This window comes from Symphalangus syndactylus, chromosome 2, assembly GCF_028878055.3.
Source record: "Symphalangus syndactylus isolate Jambi chromosome 2, NHGRI_mSymSyn1-v2.1_pri, whole genome shotgun sequence".
NCBI classification, from domain to species: Eukaryota; Metazoa; Chordata; class Mammalia; order Primates; family Hylobatidae; genus Symphalangus; species Symphalangus syndactylus.
The window spans coordinates 38,916,134-38,932,931 of NC_072424.2; the positions used below are offsets into that span (position 1 = coordinate 38,916,134).

A 16,798-nucleotide genomic window follows, 5' to 3' on the forward strand; every position below is an offset into this window, starting at 1 on the left:
TCGCAACGCAGGCGCACTTCTGTTCGCTCTGGGCCCCAGAGAAGGCGGGGCTCCCGCTGCCCGACCCGGAAGTGCTTCTTTTTTCCGTGGCGGAGGAAGGACACCACAGAGCCCTGGGTTGTGGAAGAGGTGGCCGTGCCCTGTCATCAGTATGCAGCGATTGCTCTTTCCGCCCTTGAGGGCCTTGAAGGGGAGGCAATGTCTGCCGCTCCTGGCTCCTAGGGCAGCGCCTAGAGCACAGGTACCGCACTGAGCGGACTGCGAGTCGCGGGAGCGGGGATGGAGTGAAAGGACCGGGATAAAGATAATGTAGAGCCCCACATCACGTTTCCGGAGCTCCTTACAGTGCACTCACAACGCATTTCCTTGTGTTCAGAGCCCCTAGGTTCAGATCTGGACCATTGACCTGCTGTGTGGTATTGGCCAAGTTAATTAAACTTTCTGTTCTTCAATTTCCTTATCTGTAAAATGGGGATAACAATACCTACTTTAAGGTTTGTTATGAGGATTACATTCTTTAATATACATCAGTCCTTTAGCACATGGTAAAAGCTGAGTAATTTTTACCCGTATAGTTTATTTTTGCTTAAAAAGTTCCAAGTAGTCAGGTGAGGAAGTATAACAGCATCCTACAGAGAAGGAAATTGAGGCTTAAAGTTACTTTTCTAAAGGTGACTCAGTTAATCAGAAGTAGGAAACCGAGCATGGATCTTTGGACTCATAGGGGTATAGTCAGAAGAGGCCATGCATTTGCTTAACTAGTAATTATTGAGTGGTTATTATATATTAGGAACTGGAAAAAGAAAGATAAATATTACAAGACTCCTGCCCTGGAGGAAGTCAGTTTATTCATTTGTGAAATCCTTATCATGGTCTCTTTATATAAAGGAACAGTGTTAGAAACAAAGCTAGCAGAAGGGAGAGAGCAAGACTGACCAGACACTGCCACCCCAAAGCTCATAGTTTAGTGGGAGATACAAACAGATGAACCTGAAGGTAGAGTGATGTGCTGCATAACAACATTTTGGTCAACAACAGGCCACAGATACAGTCATGGTCCCATGAGATTATAATGGAGCTGCCTTTCCAAGTGTACCTTTTTTTAAAAAAAAATCTTTTTCTCTAAATTTCTTTTTTAGAGACAGGGTTTTACTTTGTCACCCAGGCTGGAGTGCAGTGGCATGATTATAACTCACTGCAGCCTCCAGCTTGGAAATCCTGGGCTCAAGCTTCCTCTTGCCTCAGTCACTTAAGTAGCTAAGACTACAGGTGTGTACCACTGTGCCTAATTTTTGAAAAAATAGAGATAGGGGGTCTTGCTACGTTGCCCAGGCTGGTCTCAAACTACTGGCCTCAAGTGATCCTCTCACCTTGGCCTCCCAAAGCCTTGGGATTATAGGCATGAGCCATTGCACCTGGCCCCGTTTTTAAATCTTTTATGCCATATTTTTACTGTAATTTTTCTATGTTTAGATAAACAAATACCATTGTGTTACAGTATTCGGTACGTAATATGCCATACAGATTTATAGTCTAAGAGCAATAAGTCATACCATATAGCTCAGGGGTGTAGTAGGCCATACCATCTAGATTTCTGTAAGTACTTTTTTTTTTGAGAGATGGAGTCTCGCTTCGTCGCCTAGGCTGGAGTGCAATGGTGAGACCTTGGCTCACTGCAACCTCTGCCTCCCAGGTTCAAGTGATCCTGCCACCTCAGCCTCTCAAGTAGCTGCGATTACAAGCGTACACCACCATGCCCAGCTAATTTTTTTATTTTTGGTAAAGTGGGGTTTCACCATTTTGGCCAGGCTGGTCTTGAACTCCTGACCCAAGTGATCTCCCTGCCTCTGCCTCCCAAAGTGCTGGAATTACAGGTGTGAGTCACCACACCCAGCCTTTAGATTTGTTTAAGTACATTCTATGAGGTTCACACAATGATGAAATTGCATAAGAATGCATTTCACAGAACATGTGCCCCTGTTGTTAAGTGATGCTTGACTGCACATTACAGTGTATTAAGGGCTGTCCAGTGTGCTGTGGGAGTGACCTATTGCAGACCTTGAAGAGCCTGGGAACACATCCCAGAGGAGGTGACATGTAAGCAGAGATCTGCAGTAGGTATTATTAATCAGGGGAAAGGAAGTGTGCAAGCCAGAGAGAAATGTTTAAAGATCTAGAGGTGAAAGAAAATATTCCATATCGTAAGTAGAGTGAAGTCTGAGGGAAGTATTCAGAGATGAGAAGATTCATGTAGTTGGGGATAGGTTTGAGTGAGGCTAGATTTGAAAACCAATTGGAAAACCAGTTGGAAGGTTGATGCAGTAATCCAGATAAGAGATGATGACTTACCAAGACATCGCTGCGGGGATGCTATGGGTACTTCACGCTAATCAGAATGGGGTTGAGTGTGGGTAGCAGCCATTCCCTGTTTCTCCAGTTGTAATTTGTCTATCTTGATCTTTAGTGTGATTGCATCAGGCACCCTTTGAGGCCAGGGCAATACAGCACCATCTCTGAAGTAGCTTTGCAATCTGGAAGGGGTACAGTGTCCCTTCCCTCAAAGGCTGCTGAGCGGGTGGTGGGCCGATGGCTCCTGGTCTGCAGTGGAACAGTGGCTGGAGCAGTTATTCTTGGTGGAGTAACTAGGTGAGTAATTTGCTCATAGTGAGTCAGGTATTTGGATCATCAGTAGAAGCACAGGTTGACTGAGGAGAAAGGAATTTTTTTTTTTTTTTTGAGACAGAGTCTTGCTCTGTTGGCCAGCCTGGAGTGCAGTGGTGTGATCTCGGCTGACTGCAACCTCCGCCTCCTGAGTTCAAGTGATTCTCCTGCCTCAGCCTCCCAAGTACCTGGGACTAGGCGCGTGCCACCATATCTGGCTAATTTTTTGTATTTTTAGTAGACAGGGTTTCACCATGTTGGCCAGGCTGATCCAAACTCCTCACCTCAGGTGATCTGTCCACCTCGGCCTCCCAAAGTGCCGGGATTACAGGCATGAGCCACCGCGCCCAGCTGGAGAAAGGAATTTTACAGAGCGTCTAGTCTAGCTCCCTCATTGTATAGATGGAGAAACCGAGGCCTTAAGGAACATGTCTGATGGCTTGCCCTGCCATAGAACAGTTGAGTGTTTTATTAGTAGGAGCCTTCTATAAAGACTGGTTTATGTCTTAACTGGTACCTGTGCATTGTTTATGTATCTTTTCTCTTTCAATCAGAGTCCAAGTTTGTCTCAAAACTTTTTTTACGCTTTGTTTGAATTAAACCCAAAGAAGTTGTGTACATCATAATTGGTTCATGTTTCTTAGGTTTGTTTAAATCTATGAAGAGACTATAGATGTAGACACTCCTCCCTTTCCCCCTCTTTTAGTTGCTGAGGAAACTAGTCATTTGTCCTATGGTTATGCACAGTCTAGATTTTGCTGATTGCATAACTGTGTGATATTTAACATGTTCCTTTGTCCCCTCTATTTCCTGTGAATGAGTAGTTGCTTGATCAGATTCAAATTAGGGATGAGGGAGCAAAATACTTCAGCAGGTGAATAGAACATTCATGAATATCTGCTGTCTATTATAGATGTTAACAGCCATTAATTACCATTGCCTAGATCCATTATTTCGTTAGCATAGCAAAATTATGATATTTTATTAGCTTAACTCTAAAAAGCTTTCCCTCATCATCAATTTGGACATCCCAAGGTATAGTTTGTATAGGAAAGGCAGGATAAATACTTGATTCTTCTTTCCCTTTATTTACCAATTTTCAAAATAATAAATTGGTCCCCCAAATCCTCCAAAGGCAACAAATAAAGCATTTGAATTTTTAAGGCTCATTATGAGATTATAGGTTCAAACACACTTGATAATGTTTCAGTCCGTTGTGATGACGGTGTTAGTGATTTGTTCAGATTGTCCCATCTTTAGTCAGTGGGCATCTCCTGCAATTGGCTCTAGTGACTTTTTGGCAGGGCCCTAATTACCTTTGATAGTTTCCTTACTTTCTAGTATGACAAGATGTTCCAAATTCATCTTGTACATTTCTTGCCTCAGGCCTAAAATCAGCCTTTTACTTTAGGAATCCTAATTCCTTTTGGTGAAAAAGTTTCTGGTTTTAGTCAAATGTGTCTTCCTAAAATTCCCTTCACATTCCACGTCCCTTATTTCAAAATACCTTATGTGTTATATAGGTTGTTATGAGCAAGTGCAACAAATTTGAATTTTATTGTCTCTAAATTCACCCAAGAATCTAAACCTGTATACATGTAACAGACCTCTTTTCCCTGGGTGAGGAATGTTGGTTATGCATTTAGAACACATTTATTTGGCTGTAGGGGTTGATTTTGCCTGTCGAGGAATGCTAGTGAAAGAAAGAATTCGGAAAAAAAAAAAAAAGAATTGGGGAGAGTTGAATAAAAGGATTGAGAGAATATAAGGGTAAATAAATTTGTACCTGATGGCAGCTGTTTCTGACAAAATTCTAACCAGTAAGAGAGAAACGTCTCAGAAGAGGAGACAATGTGTTTACCTTTAATGAGGTTAAGTTCAGATCCACTTGTTGCTATAAACCTTTTGTGAGTAATGCAGCCTCACGCGTACACCCCAAAATTTCTTTCCTATCCTAAGGTTGACAGAGTCAGGCCTCTCGATGGTAGATTGGCATTTAATAAAGGAGATGAAGCCACCTACAAGCCAAGAGGAATGGGAAGCAGAATTCCAAAGATACCAGCAATTTCCAGAATTTAAAATGTAAGTATTAGAGAAAATTATATAAACATCCCAGTAGGCCCGTTTGATCTTTTGCACTTAAACCCTTCAGAATGGTTAGATTATTTCGTGATCTTTGGTTCAGTTATGTTTAGTCAGCTTGTCTTCTAAGCCTCCAAATCCAAAGTCATTCTGAGGTGGTTGTTGAGGAAGAGGGCAGACCTACCAAGTTGTAGGACTGGGAAAGAAAGTTTTTGCATTCCATAAGAAAATAAAAATCAGAAGGATGTTTCCTCCTTCTTTTTTGACTTTCCATTTCACCTAGCTTGAATCATGATATGACACTGACAGAATTCAAGTTCATCTGGTACATGGAGTACTCACACCGAATGTGGGGTCGCCTTGTAGGCCTTGCATACATCCTGCCTGCTGCCTACTTTTGGAGAAAGGGCTGGCTCAGCCGTGGCGTGAAAGGACGTGTTCTTGCCCTCTGTGGCCTCGTCTGCTTCCAGGTAAGATTTATTCAAGGTTGAGAAACCCGAAATGCTCCCAGGATCTTCCTAGTTGGCATTGTTTTTTTTTTTTTTTTTTGAGACAGAGTCTCGCTCTGTCGCCCGGGCTGGAGTGCAGTGGCGCAATCTCGGCTCACTGCAAGCTCCGCCTCCCGGGTTCACGCCATTCTCCTGCCTCAGCCTCCGAGTAGCTGGGACTACAGGCGCCCGCCACCGCGCCCGGCTAATTTTTTGTATTTTTTAGTAGAGACGGGGTTTCACCGTGGTCTCGATCTCCTGACCTCGTGATCCGCCCGCCTCGGCCTCCCAAAGTGCTGGGATTACAAGCGTGAGCCACCGCGCCCGGCCGGCATTGTTTTTTTTTTTTTTTTTTTTTTTTTGAGATGGAGTCTGGCTCTGTTGCCCAGGCTGGAGTGCATTGGCACGATCTTGGCTCACTGCAAGCTCCACCTCGCGGGTTCACACCGTGCTCCTGCCTCAGCCTCCCGGTAGCTGGGACTACAGGCACCCACCACCACGCCCGGCTAATTTTTCGTGTTTTTAGTAGGGACGGGGTTTCACCGTGTTAGCCAGGATGGTCTCGATCTCCTGACCTCGTGATCTGCCTGCCTTGGCCTCCCAAAGTGCTGGGATTACAGGCGTGAGCCACCGCACCCGGCCCCTAGTTGGCATTGTTTTTAAGGAAATAATCTCTGAGGCACTTTAATAGAGTAGGTAAGAGCATGCATTTTAGTGTCACAGGCCTAGCTTCAAGCCCAAGCTCTGACACTTAGGGTAAATTACCTAACCTCTGAAAGCTATGATTTCTTTTCCTGTAAATGGGGATAATAGTGCCACCATGTACAGTTGTGTAAATATTAAATGAGATAATCCATATTTAAAGTACTTAGCTTAGTGCCTGGAATCAGTAAGCACTCAGTAGTATATTTTCATGTGCTGCAAGATGTAGTTTGTTTCCCATCATGAGTGTCTCCCTAGGTTCTTGTCTCTTCTCTTTTTCTAACTTGTCTGCTATAGGAAAGTGGGATCCCTGTGCTAGAATGTTACAGAAGCATACAGGAAAATTCCAAAAGAGAGAAACACTTTGTGGGATGAAGGATTGTAGAATACCCATGTAGCTGAGAGATATTCAGATATAAATGGCAATTAAAATCATGTAAGTTGAGCGCCTTTTAAAGAAAGACTCCCACAGTTAACAGGTTAGTACTGCTAGGATGATGAAAAAAAAAAAGTTGGGTGAAACTGAGCCAGAAATTAAGCGAGAAGACACATAGGAGTATTTGGGCCAAGGTTTAGAGATCCTAAAGGAGATTATCAGGGCATCAAAGAAACATCATCAAAATTTAATCAGGAGGAAGCTAATTGGTTAATTTAACTCAGAAGTGGTAAGCAAATGAGCCAGTTAGAAGGGATTAAGACTGGGTGCAGTGGCTCACACCTGTAATCCCAACACTTTCGGAAGCCAAGGTGGAGGGATCAGGAGTTCCAGGCCAGCCTGGCCAACATGGTGAAACCCTGTCTCTACCTAAAATACCAAAATTAGCTGGGCGTGCTGGCGTGGGCCTGTAGTCCCAGCTATTTGGGAGGCTGAGGCAGAAGAATTGCTTGAACCTGGGAGGCGGAGGTTGCAGCGAGCCAAGAGGTTGCACCACTGCACTCCAGCCTGGGCAACAGAGCAAGACTCTGTCTCAAAAAATAAATAAATAAATAAAGAAGGGATTAAGGAGGGAGATGAGAGAAGAAATAGAGGCAGCAGAAACAGTAATCAAAGTCTAATGGTAACCAGAGAAAGACACGTAGAACAAAATGAAAGTTAACATTTTAGAATTAGAAAAACAAGCCAACACTGAAAACAGACTATTAGGGAGGCAGAAATTGAAGATGTCAGATAAGGTATGGGAGAAGAAAGTGGGCTAGTGAATCAACTGTGTACGTCTTCATCTTTCAATGTCTCTTGCAGATGAAATCAAGATAATTAGAATATCCAGGGTAATCTTGAAAGGGGAGAGAAATGCCCAAAAAGATTTCCTGAAGAGTATATATTTAGAAGCGGCAGAGTCCACCTCTTTGACCTGATTGTACTGAGCTGGGCATGTGGGAGTGAAAGGGCTGTCTTATCTCATATGATTGGAACTGACAATTGTTTGGTTAATTGAAAAAGCCAGTTAAAGCAGAGAATCATAGAATATGATACATAACATAAACTTTTGAACTTAAATCTATACGTTCATTACCAACTTTTACAAAATCAAGGCCTTTACTTTGACTATGCGTCCCCAGATTGGCATTCAACTGCAGGTTTCTTATATCCCCATAAGCTGTGGTTTTGCTTAAAGAGGAGTGGGAACTTAGATATTTGCAAAGCGATCTGCATGCAAAACCTTATTGATTTTTATGATTTTCCCCTGAAACTTTTATAATTGTCTTATTCCAACCTAACTTGACAGTAGATGTTTTTAAGCATTTACCTTTGTTAAGTTTCTCCAAAACATTCAATCTAGTTTTATGAGATATATCCATGGACCTTTTTTTTTTTTTTTTAAAGCTCATCAGCTATTGTTAGTGTTAGTGTATTTTATGCATGGCCCAAGACAATTCTTCTTCCAGTGTGGCCCAGGGAAGCCAAAAGATTGGACACTTCTGATCTAAATAGCAGTTAAGTATTAATGGTGATATGTGAAGAATTGTGGATAAATCATGAATCTTGGGACACTGCATATTGGGGAGGGTATGGAAAGAGGAGGGGTGGGGTAGAGAGTACTCCTAATAGCTCATTTCCTCAGTAAAGTTGAACAGATCAGGCCCGGCGTGGTGGCTCACACCTGTAATACCACCACTTTGGGAGGCTAAGGCAGGCGGATCACGAGGTCAAGAGATTGACACCATCTGGCCAACATGGTGAAACCCCATCTCTACTAAAAATACAAAAATTAGCTGGGCGTGGTGATGCACAACTGTAGTCCCAGCCACTTGGGAGGCTGAGGCAGGAGAATCACTTGAACCCGGGAGGTGGTGGTTGCAGTGAGCCGAGATCCCGCCACTGCACTCCAGCCTGGTGACAGAGCAAGACTGTGTCTCAAAAAAACAACAAAAAGAAAGTTGAACAGATCATTTTAACCTTGTTTTGTTTGCTTCATCTCTTGGGGGTTCTAGGGTCTGTTGGGATGGTATATGGTGAAAAGCGGACTAGAAGAAAAATCCGACTCCCATGACATCCCTCGGGTCAGTCAGTACCGCCTCGCTGCCCACCTGGGATCAGCCCTGGTTCTTTATTGTGCCAGCTTATGGACCTCACTCTCACTGCTACTCCCTCCGCACAAGGTAAGAGTTGTGTGCAAATACCTCTCTTCAAGACCCCGCTTTCAATTCTTTTGGATATATATCTAGAAGTAGAATTGCTGGATCGTATAGGAATTGAATATTTTGCCAACATTTTCTATTGGCAAAGGTGAAACAAATTGAAAAATAGAGTGGGAGGGAGTACCAACAACAAGAAATACCCCAGTCACTTTACCTCTGACTCCCATAAGGGATGGTGGATGGCAAAGTGAGAAAGATCAGAACAGAGGTGTTTCTGAACTTCTGGTGTGGACAGAAGCCACATTGTTCGTTAAATGGGGACCTGCCAGTTAAGTCTAATAATACAGTAAACCTTAGTGATTTTGTCTGAAGTATTTTTCTGTCTGCTGATTAAAGGAAAGTACTAGTTTTTCATTTTATGCTTTGATTTAAAAACAAGGTATAACATTTTTTTGAGGCCTTCATTAATAATAGAGGTCCCAAGACACCACACTGTTATAGGACATTTTTTTCCCCACAGAATTTTTTTTTAAATGAGTCTTGGCCAGGCGCAGTGGCTCATGCCTGTAATCCTAGCACTTTGGGAGGCAGAGGCAGGCAGATCACCTGATGTTGGGAGTTTGAGACCAGCCTGACCAACCTGGAGAAACCCCATCTCTACTAAAAATACAAAATTAGCCAGCCGTGGTGGCGCATGCCTGTAATCCCAGCTACTCGAGAGGCTGAGGCAGAAGAATTGCTTGAATCCGGGAGGTAGAGGTTGCAGTGAGCTGAGATGGCACCATTGCAGTCTAGCCTGGGGCAACAAGAGCGAAATTCCATCTCCAAAAAAAAAAAAAAATGAGTCTTATATTAGGTATTGAAATCATGGATTGACCTGAGTAAGCTGTTTCTGGAGAAAAGTTTGAGATGACAGCAGGACTCTTGAGTCGAATCATCCGTTAGGTACTTGGAGCTAGTAGCTAGATCCCAGTAAGGACTGGACGTGTTGTCTTGGCAGTCATTCCCACAGAGAAGCCAAATTGGGTTGAAATATTGATATAGTAGACAACCACTGAATAATTCCACATCTGAAAAATAAGGAATTATTTGAAAGTCTCCTGATTTTCAAAGCCAAACTTCATTTATTTGTTTATTTATTTATTTGAGATGGAGTCTAGCTCTGTTGCCCAGGCTGGAATGCAGTGGTGTGACCTCGCTCACTGCAACCTCCACCTCCCGGGTTCAAGCAATTCTTCAGCCTCAGCCTCCCGAGTAGCTGGGACTACAGGCGCACACCACCATGTTCGGCTAATTTTTTGTATTTTTAGTAGAGACAGGGTTTCGCCATGTTGGCCGTGCTGCTCTTGAACTCCTGACCTCAGGTGATCCACCCACCTTTGCCTCCCAAAGTGCTGGGATTACAGGTGTGAGCCACTGTGCCCATCAAAGCCAAACTTCTAAAATAAATTCATTTTAATACAGAATTCACTTTAATTCAGACTTTGCCTGCATCTATAGCTGCTGCTTCCTGACAATCTATTCCTTCTTTTCAATCCCTGTAATTATCTTCCTCACCCAACCCAATACATACACACTCACACATTTACCCACACTTACACATAAACCCACACACTCTTGCTACTGAAATTGTGCTCTTAAAGGTTACTGATGACTTTATCAATTGTTTTTCTGTTTGTTTAGATTCACCTAATTACAAAAAGGATTTGAGATGCTAGCCAATGAGCCATATAGTGCTATGCTGTCCAACACAGTAGCTACTAGCTACATATGGCTATTTAAATTTTAACTAATTGAGGCTGGGCATGGTGGCTCACACCTGTAATCCCAGCACTTTGGGAGGCTCAGGCGGGTGGATCATTTGAGGTCAGGAGTTCGAGACCAGCCTGGCCAAAATAGTGAAACCCCCATCTCTACTAAAATTTAAAAAATTAGCTGGGCAATAGCGGCACGCACCTGTAATCCTAGCTACTTGGGAGGCTGAGGCAGGAGAATCGCTTGAACCTGGGAGGTGGAGGTTGCGGTGAGCCAAGATTGTGCCACTGCACTCCAGTCTGGGCAACAAAGTGAGAAAAAAAATTTTTTTAATTAAATAAAATTTATTTACATAAGCTTTTTGTTTACTTAAACTTTATATTTAAATAAAATTAATTTTTAATTTAATTTTCAGTCATACTAGCTATGTTTCAAGCTCTCCTTAGGTAGATGATAGAACTTTTCCATCATCACAGAAAGTTCTATTGGACAGTGCTGATATACTGTCCTGTAATATGTTAGTAATGGTACCTAACTTTTCATATAGTAGAGTGTAAGCCATTTAAGGGTAGCATAGTCACCTGTTTATAAAGTTCTTATTCATACTTGATGATTCACTTATTAGTATTAGAAATTGGTGGTAATAAGAATAAAAACAAATTTTGATTTTATCAAAAACACTAAATTCAGGAATCTCTAAGCATTTTATGCAATTTTGATTCTGACTACATTTGCTAAACACTAATATCACACACGAAAATCCAGTCCTGATCTTAAGCGACATCCTTTCAACCGTGATGAAGCATTGTTTCCTGAATAATGTAAATCATTCAGTTTTTGAACAGATACGTAATGAGTACCTATGTGCCAATCATTAGGCTAAGATTGCTCTAGTAAAAAAGATGGCAGTTCCTGCCTTCACAAAACTTATGGGGTAGAAGGGAAAACAGATAGTAATGTATATTTATAATAAAATACAGTGCATGTTGGAACAGAATATCTGCCGGGAGTACTTAACCTAGTCTAGGGGTCAGAGAAGATCTGATCTTAATTTGTCACTTGGTTTTGGCCTTGGAGGTCTTTGCTGCCTCTCATTGTTCCTGCAACACAGTTTAACTGAATGTTTTTTTTCTTATTTAGTTGCCTGAAACCCGCCAGCTCCTACAGTTGAGACGATTTGCTCATGGAACAGCAGGTCTGGTGTTCCTTACGGCCCTCTCAGGTAGGACTCAGCTCATCAAAGATGACGTGTTTGCATTGGACTCTAAGCTGGAACCTCTTGCCTAATGCTTTGCCCCTTCCTCCTGCATCTTTATATTTCCTTTTCACATCTGTTTCTCTCATTCCCGCTATCTTCACCCTCTGTTTCCTGTTTCTTTCTCTCTTCCAAAAATTTTACTTTACTGTCATTTGAACAAAAATATTGAACACCTACCTAGATCCAGATGGCCTAGGTTCAAATCCTGGCTTCACTACCTGTGAACTATATGACCTTTGCAAGCTCTGTAACCTCTCTGGGCCTTAGAGACCTTATCTATAAAATGGAGATTATGACAACAGTATGACTGCTAAATGTGAAATGTGTAGAATAGTTGTTGGCATGTAGCAAAGGCTACATAAGTGTTAGCTGTTACTATATATAAACATTATTGTTATCATCACATTACATCAAGATGGGTCAGACCAAAGGCTTGCCCTCAGAGATGGTTGCAGGTGGAGAGTTCATTGGCATAGAGAGACCAACAGAGGATTTTTTCATTCTTTTTTTTGAGACTGAGTCTCACTCTGTTGCCCAGGCTGGAGTGCAGTGGCGTGATCTCAGCTCACTACAACCTCTGCCTCCCTAAATCCAAGCGATTCTCGTGCCTCAGCCTCCCGAGTAGCTAAGACTACAGGTGCACAACACCACGCCCTGCTAATTTTTGTATTTTTAGTAGAGATGGGGTTTCACCATGTTGGCCAGGCTGGCCTCAAACTTCTGATCTCAGGTGATCCACCTGCCTTAGCCTCCCAAAGTGCTGGGATTACAGGCGTGAGCTACCACGCCTGGCCTTTTTCATTCTTTGAACCACACTTCCACCTCTGCTGCTCTCATTCTAGAATTGCACTATCCAGTAGAGGAGTCTGTAGCTTCATGTGGATATTTAAACTTAAATTAATTAAGGTTAAATAAAATTTAAAATTTAGTTCTTCAGTCACGCTAGCAACATTTCAGATGTTCCACAGGCCCATGTGGCTAGGGGCTAGTATATTGGATGGCACAAATATAGAACACTTCTACTCTCACAGAAAGTTCTATTGACAGTACTGCTCTGGAATAAAAATAATATTGATTCAAACCAATGAACCACTCAACACTTTTATTTTTGGCATAAGAGCATGAATTTTTACTTCATAAAATATGAAGTATTTTATGAAGTATTTACTCCATTTTTAAAAAAATATGGAGTGGGTTGGGCATGGTGGCTCACACCTATAATTCCAGCACTTTGGGATGCTGAGGCAGGTGGATTGCTTGAGCCAGGGAGTTCAAGACTAGCCTGGGCAACATGGTGGAACCTTGTCTCTACAAAAAATACAAAAATTAGCCATGTGTGGTGTTGTGCACCTGTAGTCTCAGCTACTCAGGGGGCTGAGGCGGGAGGATTGCTTGAGCCCAGGAGGTCAAGGCTGCAGTGAGCCGAGATTGTGCTGCTGCACTCCAGCCTGGGTGACAGAGCAAGACCCTGACTCAAAAAAAGAAAAAAAGGCCAGGCGCGGTGGCTCATGCCTATAATCCCAGCACTTTGGGAGGCTGAGGCAGGTGGATCACCTGAGGTTGGGAGTTCGAGACCAGCCTGGTCAACGTGGTGAAACCTTGTCTCTACCAAAGGGCGGGCACCTATAGTCCCAGCTACTCGGGAGGCTGAGGCAGGAGAATCGCATGAACCCTGGAGGCAGAGGTTGCAGTGAGCCGAGGTCGTGCTGCTGCACTCCAGCCTGGGGGACAGAACCAGACTCTGCCTCAAAAAAATAAAAAAAAAAAGGGAGTGTGACCCAAACATTTCTGGATTTTCTTTGATAATAAATAATGGATCAGACATCCATTAATTCATGAATACCCTCTTTATTTGTTTATCCAGGATTTAGTTTATAAGTTTTGGGATTTGTCTCACTTCTGTGTTCAGTCAACAAACATTTATTATTTGGGGGAAGACAGATAATGCACAATAGAAACATAATGTGTTAGATGATATTTAGTGCCATGAAGAAAAATAAATTAGGGTCAGGAGACAGAAAGTGGGCTAGGGGAGTGCCATTTTATATAGGATCATCAAGCGGAATCTCTTTGGTAAGGTGACATCTGAGTGGAAGCTGAAAGTAAGGGAGTCAGTCATGCAGACATCTGTGGGAGAGCATTTCTAAAATAAATCAGTAGCACTCAGTGGCGGGGTGAGGAGGGCATCAAAATCACTAAGGGAATTTTTCTAAGCTAATAAGCCTCTCCCCCTCCCCCCACACCACAGCCTGTACTCCGCTTCTCTAGAGGAAGCAGAATCTTGGGGTGGGAGCAGGTAAAGATGCGGAGATTTGAAATTTCCATGATCGTGATGTACCTTCCCTGTTGGAGAATTCCTGTTGTAGATCTTTCTATTATTCTCTGACTGTTCCCTTAGTTTAACTCTGGGATAACACACTTTTTCTATGTCAGAACTAGTATTTGGTCTTTTCTTCCTCTCATTTTAATAAATACCATTTACCTTGGAATACAGGGGCTTTTGTGGCAGGGCTAGATGCTGGGCTTGTTTACAACTCCTTTCCCAAAATGGGAGAATCCTGGATCCCGGAGGACCTCTTTACCTTCTCCCCCATCCTGAGGAATGTTTTTGAGAATCCCACCATGGTGCAGTTTGATCACCGGATTCTGGTAAGTGTAGTTGGTGGTTACCTGTCAGAGAGCACAGGAGCCTATCATAGGCTTTGGGGTATCAGTGAAGCACTGATGGCAACACTGAGAGGGTAGAGCAGGAACTATATTTCCTGCTGTCTTTGGAAGAAATTTTAGGACCATTTCTCTAATTTAATGTCTTTGTCCTCATTATTCACCCCTGTCCCCCTACCCCCACCCCGGCCAAATTCTAGCTTTCAGGACATTGCCAGCTTCTTAAAGTTCAAATGTGCCTTTTACCACTTGGCAAGTGATAACCTCCCTCAATCCTGCACGTACCTAGCAAGTCATTTCAGCAGAAATGTGGTTGAGTAGAGAAGCGAATGCGGAGACCATAGCTGCTAAGCACGGAGCTCTCGGAGCTAAACCAGAAGCTCAAGGAGCCAGGAGCTTCACCAGTACTTTTCATTCTATTTAAGCTAATATGTTTTAAGGGTCTGCTATGGGCCATTTAAAGATTGGCTTGGAGACCTGTGTGTGATGAATTGGAGCGGGGAAAGATGAGCAGTAAGGAGACTGTGAGAAGCATAGTGCTGCTGCGCAATGCCAGGGAGAGTGATGGAGATGGGGCCAACATGGTGGGAGTGGGACTTGAGAAGAATGATGCATTTGAGAGAGAATTTAAAGGAACAGAGAGGCTGGGCACAGTGGCTCACACCTATAATCCTAGCACTTTGGGAGGCTGAGGCGAGAGGATTGTTTGAGCAGGAGTTTGAGGCTGCAGTGAGCTGTGATCACGTTACTGCATTCTAGCCTGGGAGACAGAGTGAGAGCCTGTCTCTTAAAAAATTAAATTTAAGTTAAAAATAAGAGCACTGGGCGCAATGGCTCATGCCTGTAATCCCAGCACTTTGGGAGGCTAAGGCAAGAGGATTGCTTGAGCCCAAGAGTTCAAGACCAGCCTGGGCAACACAGGGAGACCTCATCTCTACAATAAGTAAATAAATAAATAAATAAATAAATAAAGGAAAAGAGTTAATAAGATTGGCTGTCAGGAATAAAGGTGAAGAAAGATCAAGCAAAATCCCAAAGTTTCTTCTGCAGCATGCTTGAAACATGACCTACAGGGATGGGACCCTCGGAATGAGTGTGGAGCTAGAGGTGGGAGGATGGCATCAGATGGAGGCATGTTGAGTGTGAGATGAGAGCAGCACATCCAGAGAGAGGGGGCCAGAGGACTCAGCTGTCCAGCGGGGGCTGGGCTGAGGCATGTTACCTGGTGTGGGCTGAGTCCCCACCTGCACACAGTATTTTAGCATAAGTAAAGCCTGGTTGAAATTGTCATTGTGGACAGCACTGAAAAGGAAACGAAGTGAAATAAATGTAGAAATATGATAGAAAACATTCTCCCTGATACTGTGGGAGAGGAAGGGGACCATTATTGCCAGTCCTGGACCCTTGTTCTGAAGAGATAGGAATGAAAATGAGACTTTAGGTCTTTTTTAGCACCAGCTGGCAGCACCAGCACTATCTCCACTCACAGCCCAGGAAAATAATAACCCTCGTGCTGGGGTCAGCCCTGCTTTAAGAATATAGGATTAGAGATATGGTTAGGGATAAGGATGCAAAGAATGACTTAAAAATGTGAGGGACACCCACATTGGAAGGTGGATGAGATCACTGGGAGTGAGGGTGTATAAAGTGGTACATACAGAATCTTAGGTGGAGCCTGGGTGATACCGACGTTTAAGTGGCAAGCAGAAGAGGACGGTGGAAGAGACAGCCTGTGGAGGAGTAATGAGGGTGGGACTGCAGAGAGGTTCTCTGTGACTGGTACAGGAAAGTACTTCATGGTTGCTGAGTGGTTCTAGAGGAGATACATGTAAGGTGAGTAGAAACCTGGCACTTCTATCTAATGTGATAGACTCTTTCTTCCCTGCAGGGAATCACTTCAGTCACTGCCATTACAGTGCTCTACTTCCTCTCTCGGAGAATTCCCCTTCCTAGAAGGACCAAGATGGCAGCAGTGACTCTGCTGGCTTTGGCGTATACACAGGTATAAACCACTTCTTTTTGTTCTGACAGTATCCCCAATACAAAGTTAAAAAAGGGGCCGGGCACAGTGGCTCATGGCTGTAATCCCAGCACTTTGGGAGGCCTAGGTGGGCAGATCACTTGAGCCAGGAATTCGAGACCAGCCTGGGCAACATGGCAAAACCCCATCTCTACAAAAAAATACAAAAATTAGATGGGCATGTTGGTGTATGCCTGTAGTCCAAACTACATGGGAGGCTGAGATGGGAGGATCACCTGACCAGGGAGGTTGAGGCTGCAGTGAGTCAAGATCGCACCACTGCACCCCAGCCTAGACAGCAGAGTGAGACCCTATCTGTTTAAAAAAAAAAAAAAGGAAAGGTGACAGACTAGGAGAAAATATTTTCCATATTTATAATAAATTAAAAGATTAATAACCGGAAAATAAGTAAAGGACATCAATACACAATTACCACAAAAACAATGATTAATGGCCAGTAAACATGAAAAGCTGTTCAGCTTCACTTATAATCAGAGAGGAACAAATTTAAAAAATAAGTACCATTTTGTGCCTATCAAATTGGAAAAAAGTGAAAAAAGATAATCAGGTATTGCCATGGGCATAGGA

At 43.2% G+C, this 16,798-nt stretch overlaps 2 protein-coding genes across 9 annotated transcripts in view; one reads left to right on the plus strand and one right to left on the minus strand.

The window, feature by feature from the left end:
- The first annotated feature begins 5 nt into the window (after positions 1–5).
- The window catches only part of COX15 (cytochrome c oxidase assembly homolog COX15), a 38,295-nt gene continuing 21,502 nt past the window's right edge, over positions 6–16,798 (plus strand). For 2 of the 8 annotated variants that reach the window (XM_055252481.2, XM_055252495.2), the window contains exons 1-8: positions 6–241; positions 2,465–2,646; positions 4,621–4,743; positions 5,027–5,213; positions 8,367–8,534; positions 11,409–11,490; positions 14,021–14,175; positions 16,079–16,192. In XM_055252481.2, coding sequence (XP_055108456.1) covers positions 152–241; positions 2,465–2,646; positions 4,621–4,743; positions 5,027–5,213; positions 8,367–8,534; positions 11,409–11,490; positions 14,021–14,175; positions 16,079–16,192 — 1,101 coding nt within the window. In that variant the 5' untranslated portion in view covers positions 6–151. Of the gene's footprint in view, positions 242–2,464; positions 2,647–4,620; positions 4,744–5,026; positions 5,214–8,366; positions 8,535–11,408; positions 11,491–14,020; positions 14,176–16,060; positions 16,193–16,798 lie in introns of all 8 variants that reach the window. The other 6 variants (XM_055252474.2, XM_055252486.2, XM_063627997.1 and 3 more) reach the window with 6 other exon arrangements.
- ENTPD7 (ectonucleoside triphosphate diphosphohydrolase 7) overlaps positions 7,755–16,798 on the minus strand; it is a 65,708-nt gene continuing 56,664 nt past the window's right edge. The window contains exon 13 of the mRNA XM_055252434.2: positions 7,755–9,583. Coding sequence (XP_055108409.1) covers positions 9,514–9,583 — 70 coding nt within the window. The 3' untranslated portion in view covers positions 7,755–9,513. The remainder of the gene's footprint in view (positions 9,584–16,798) is intronic.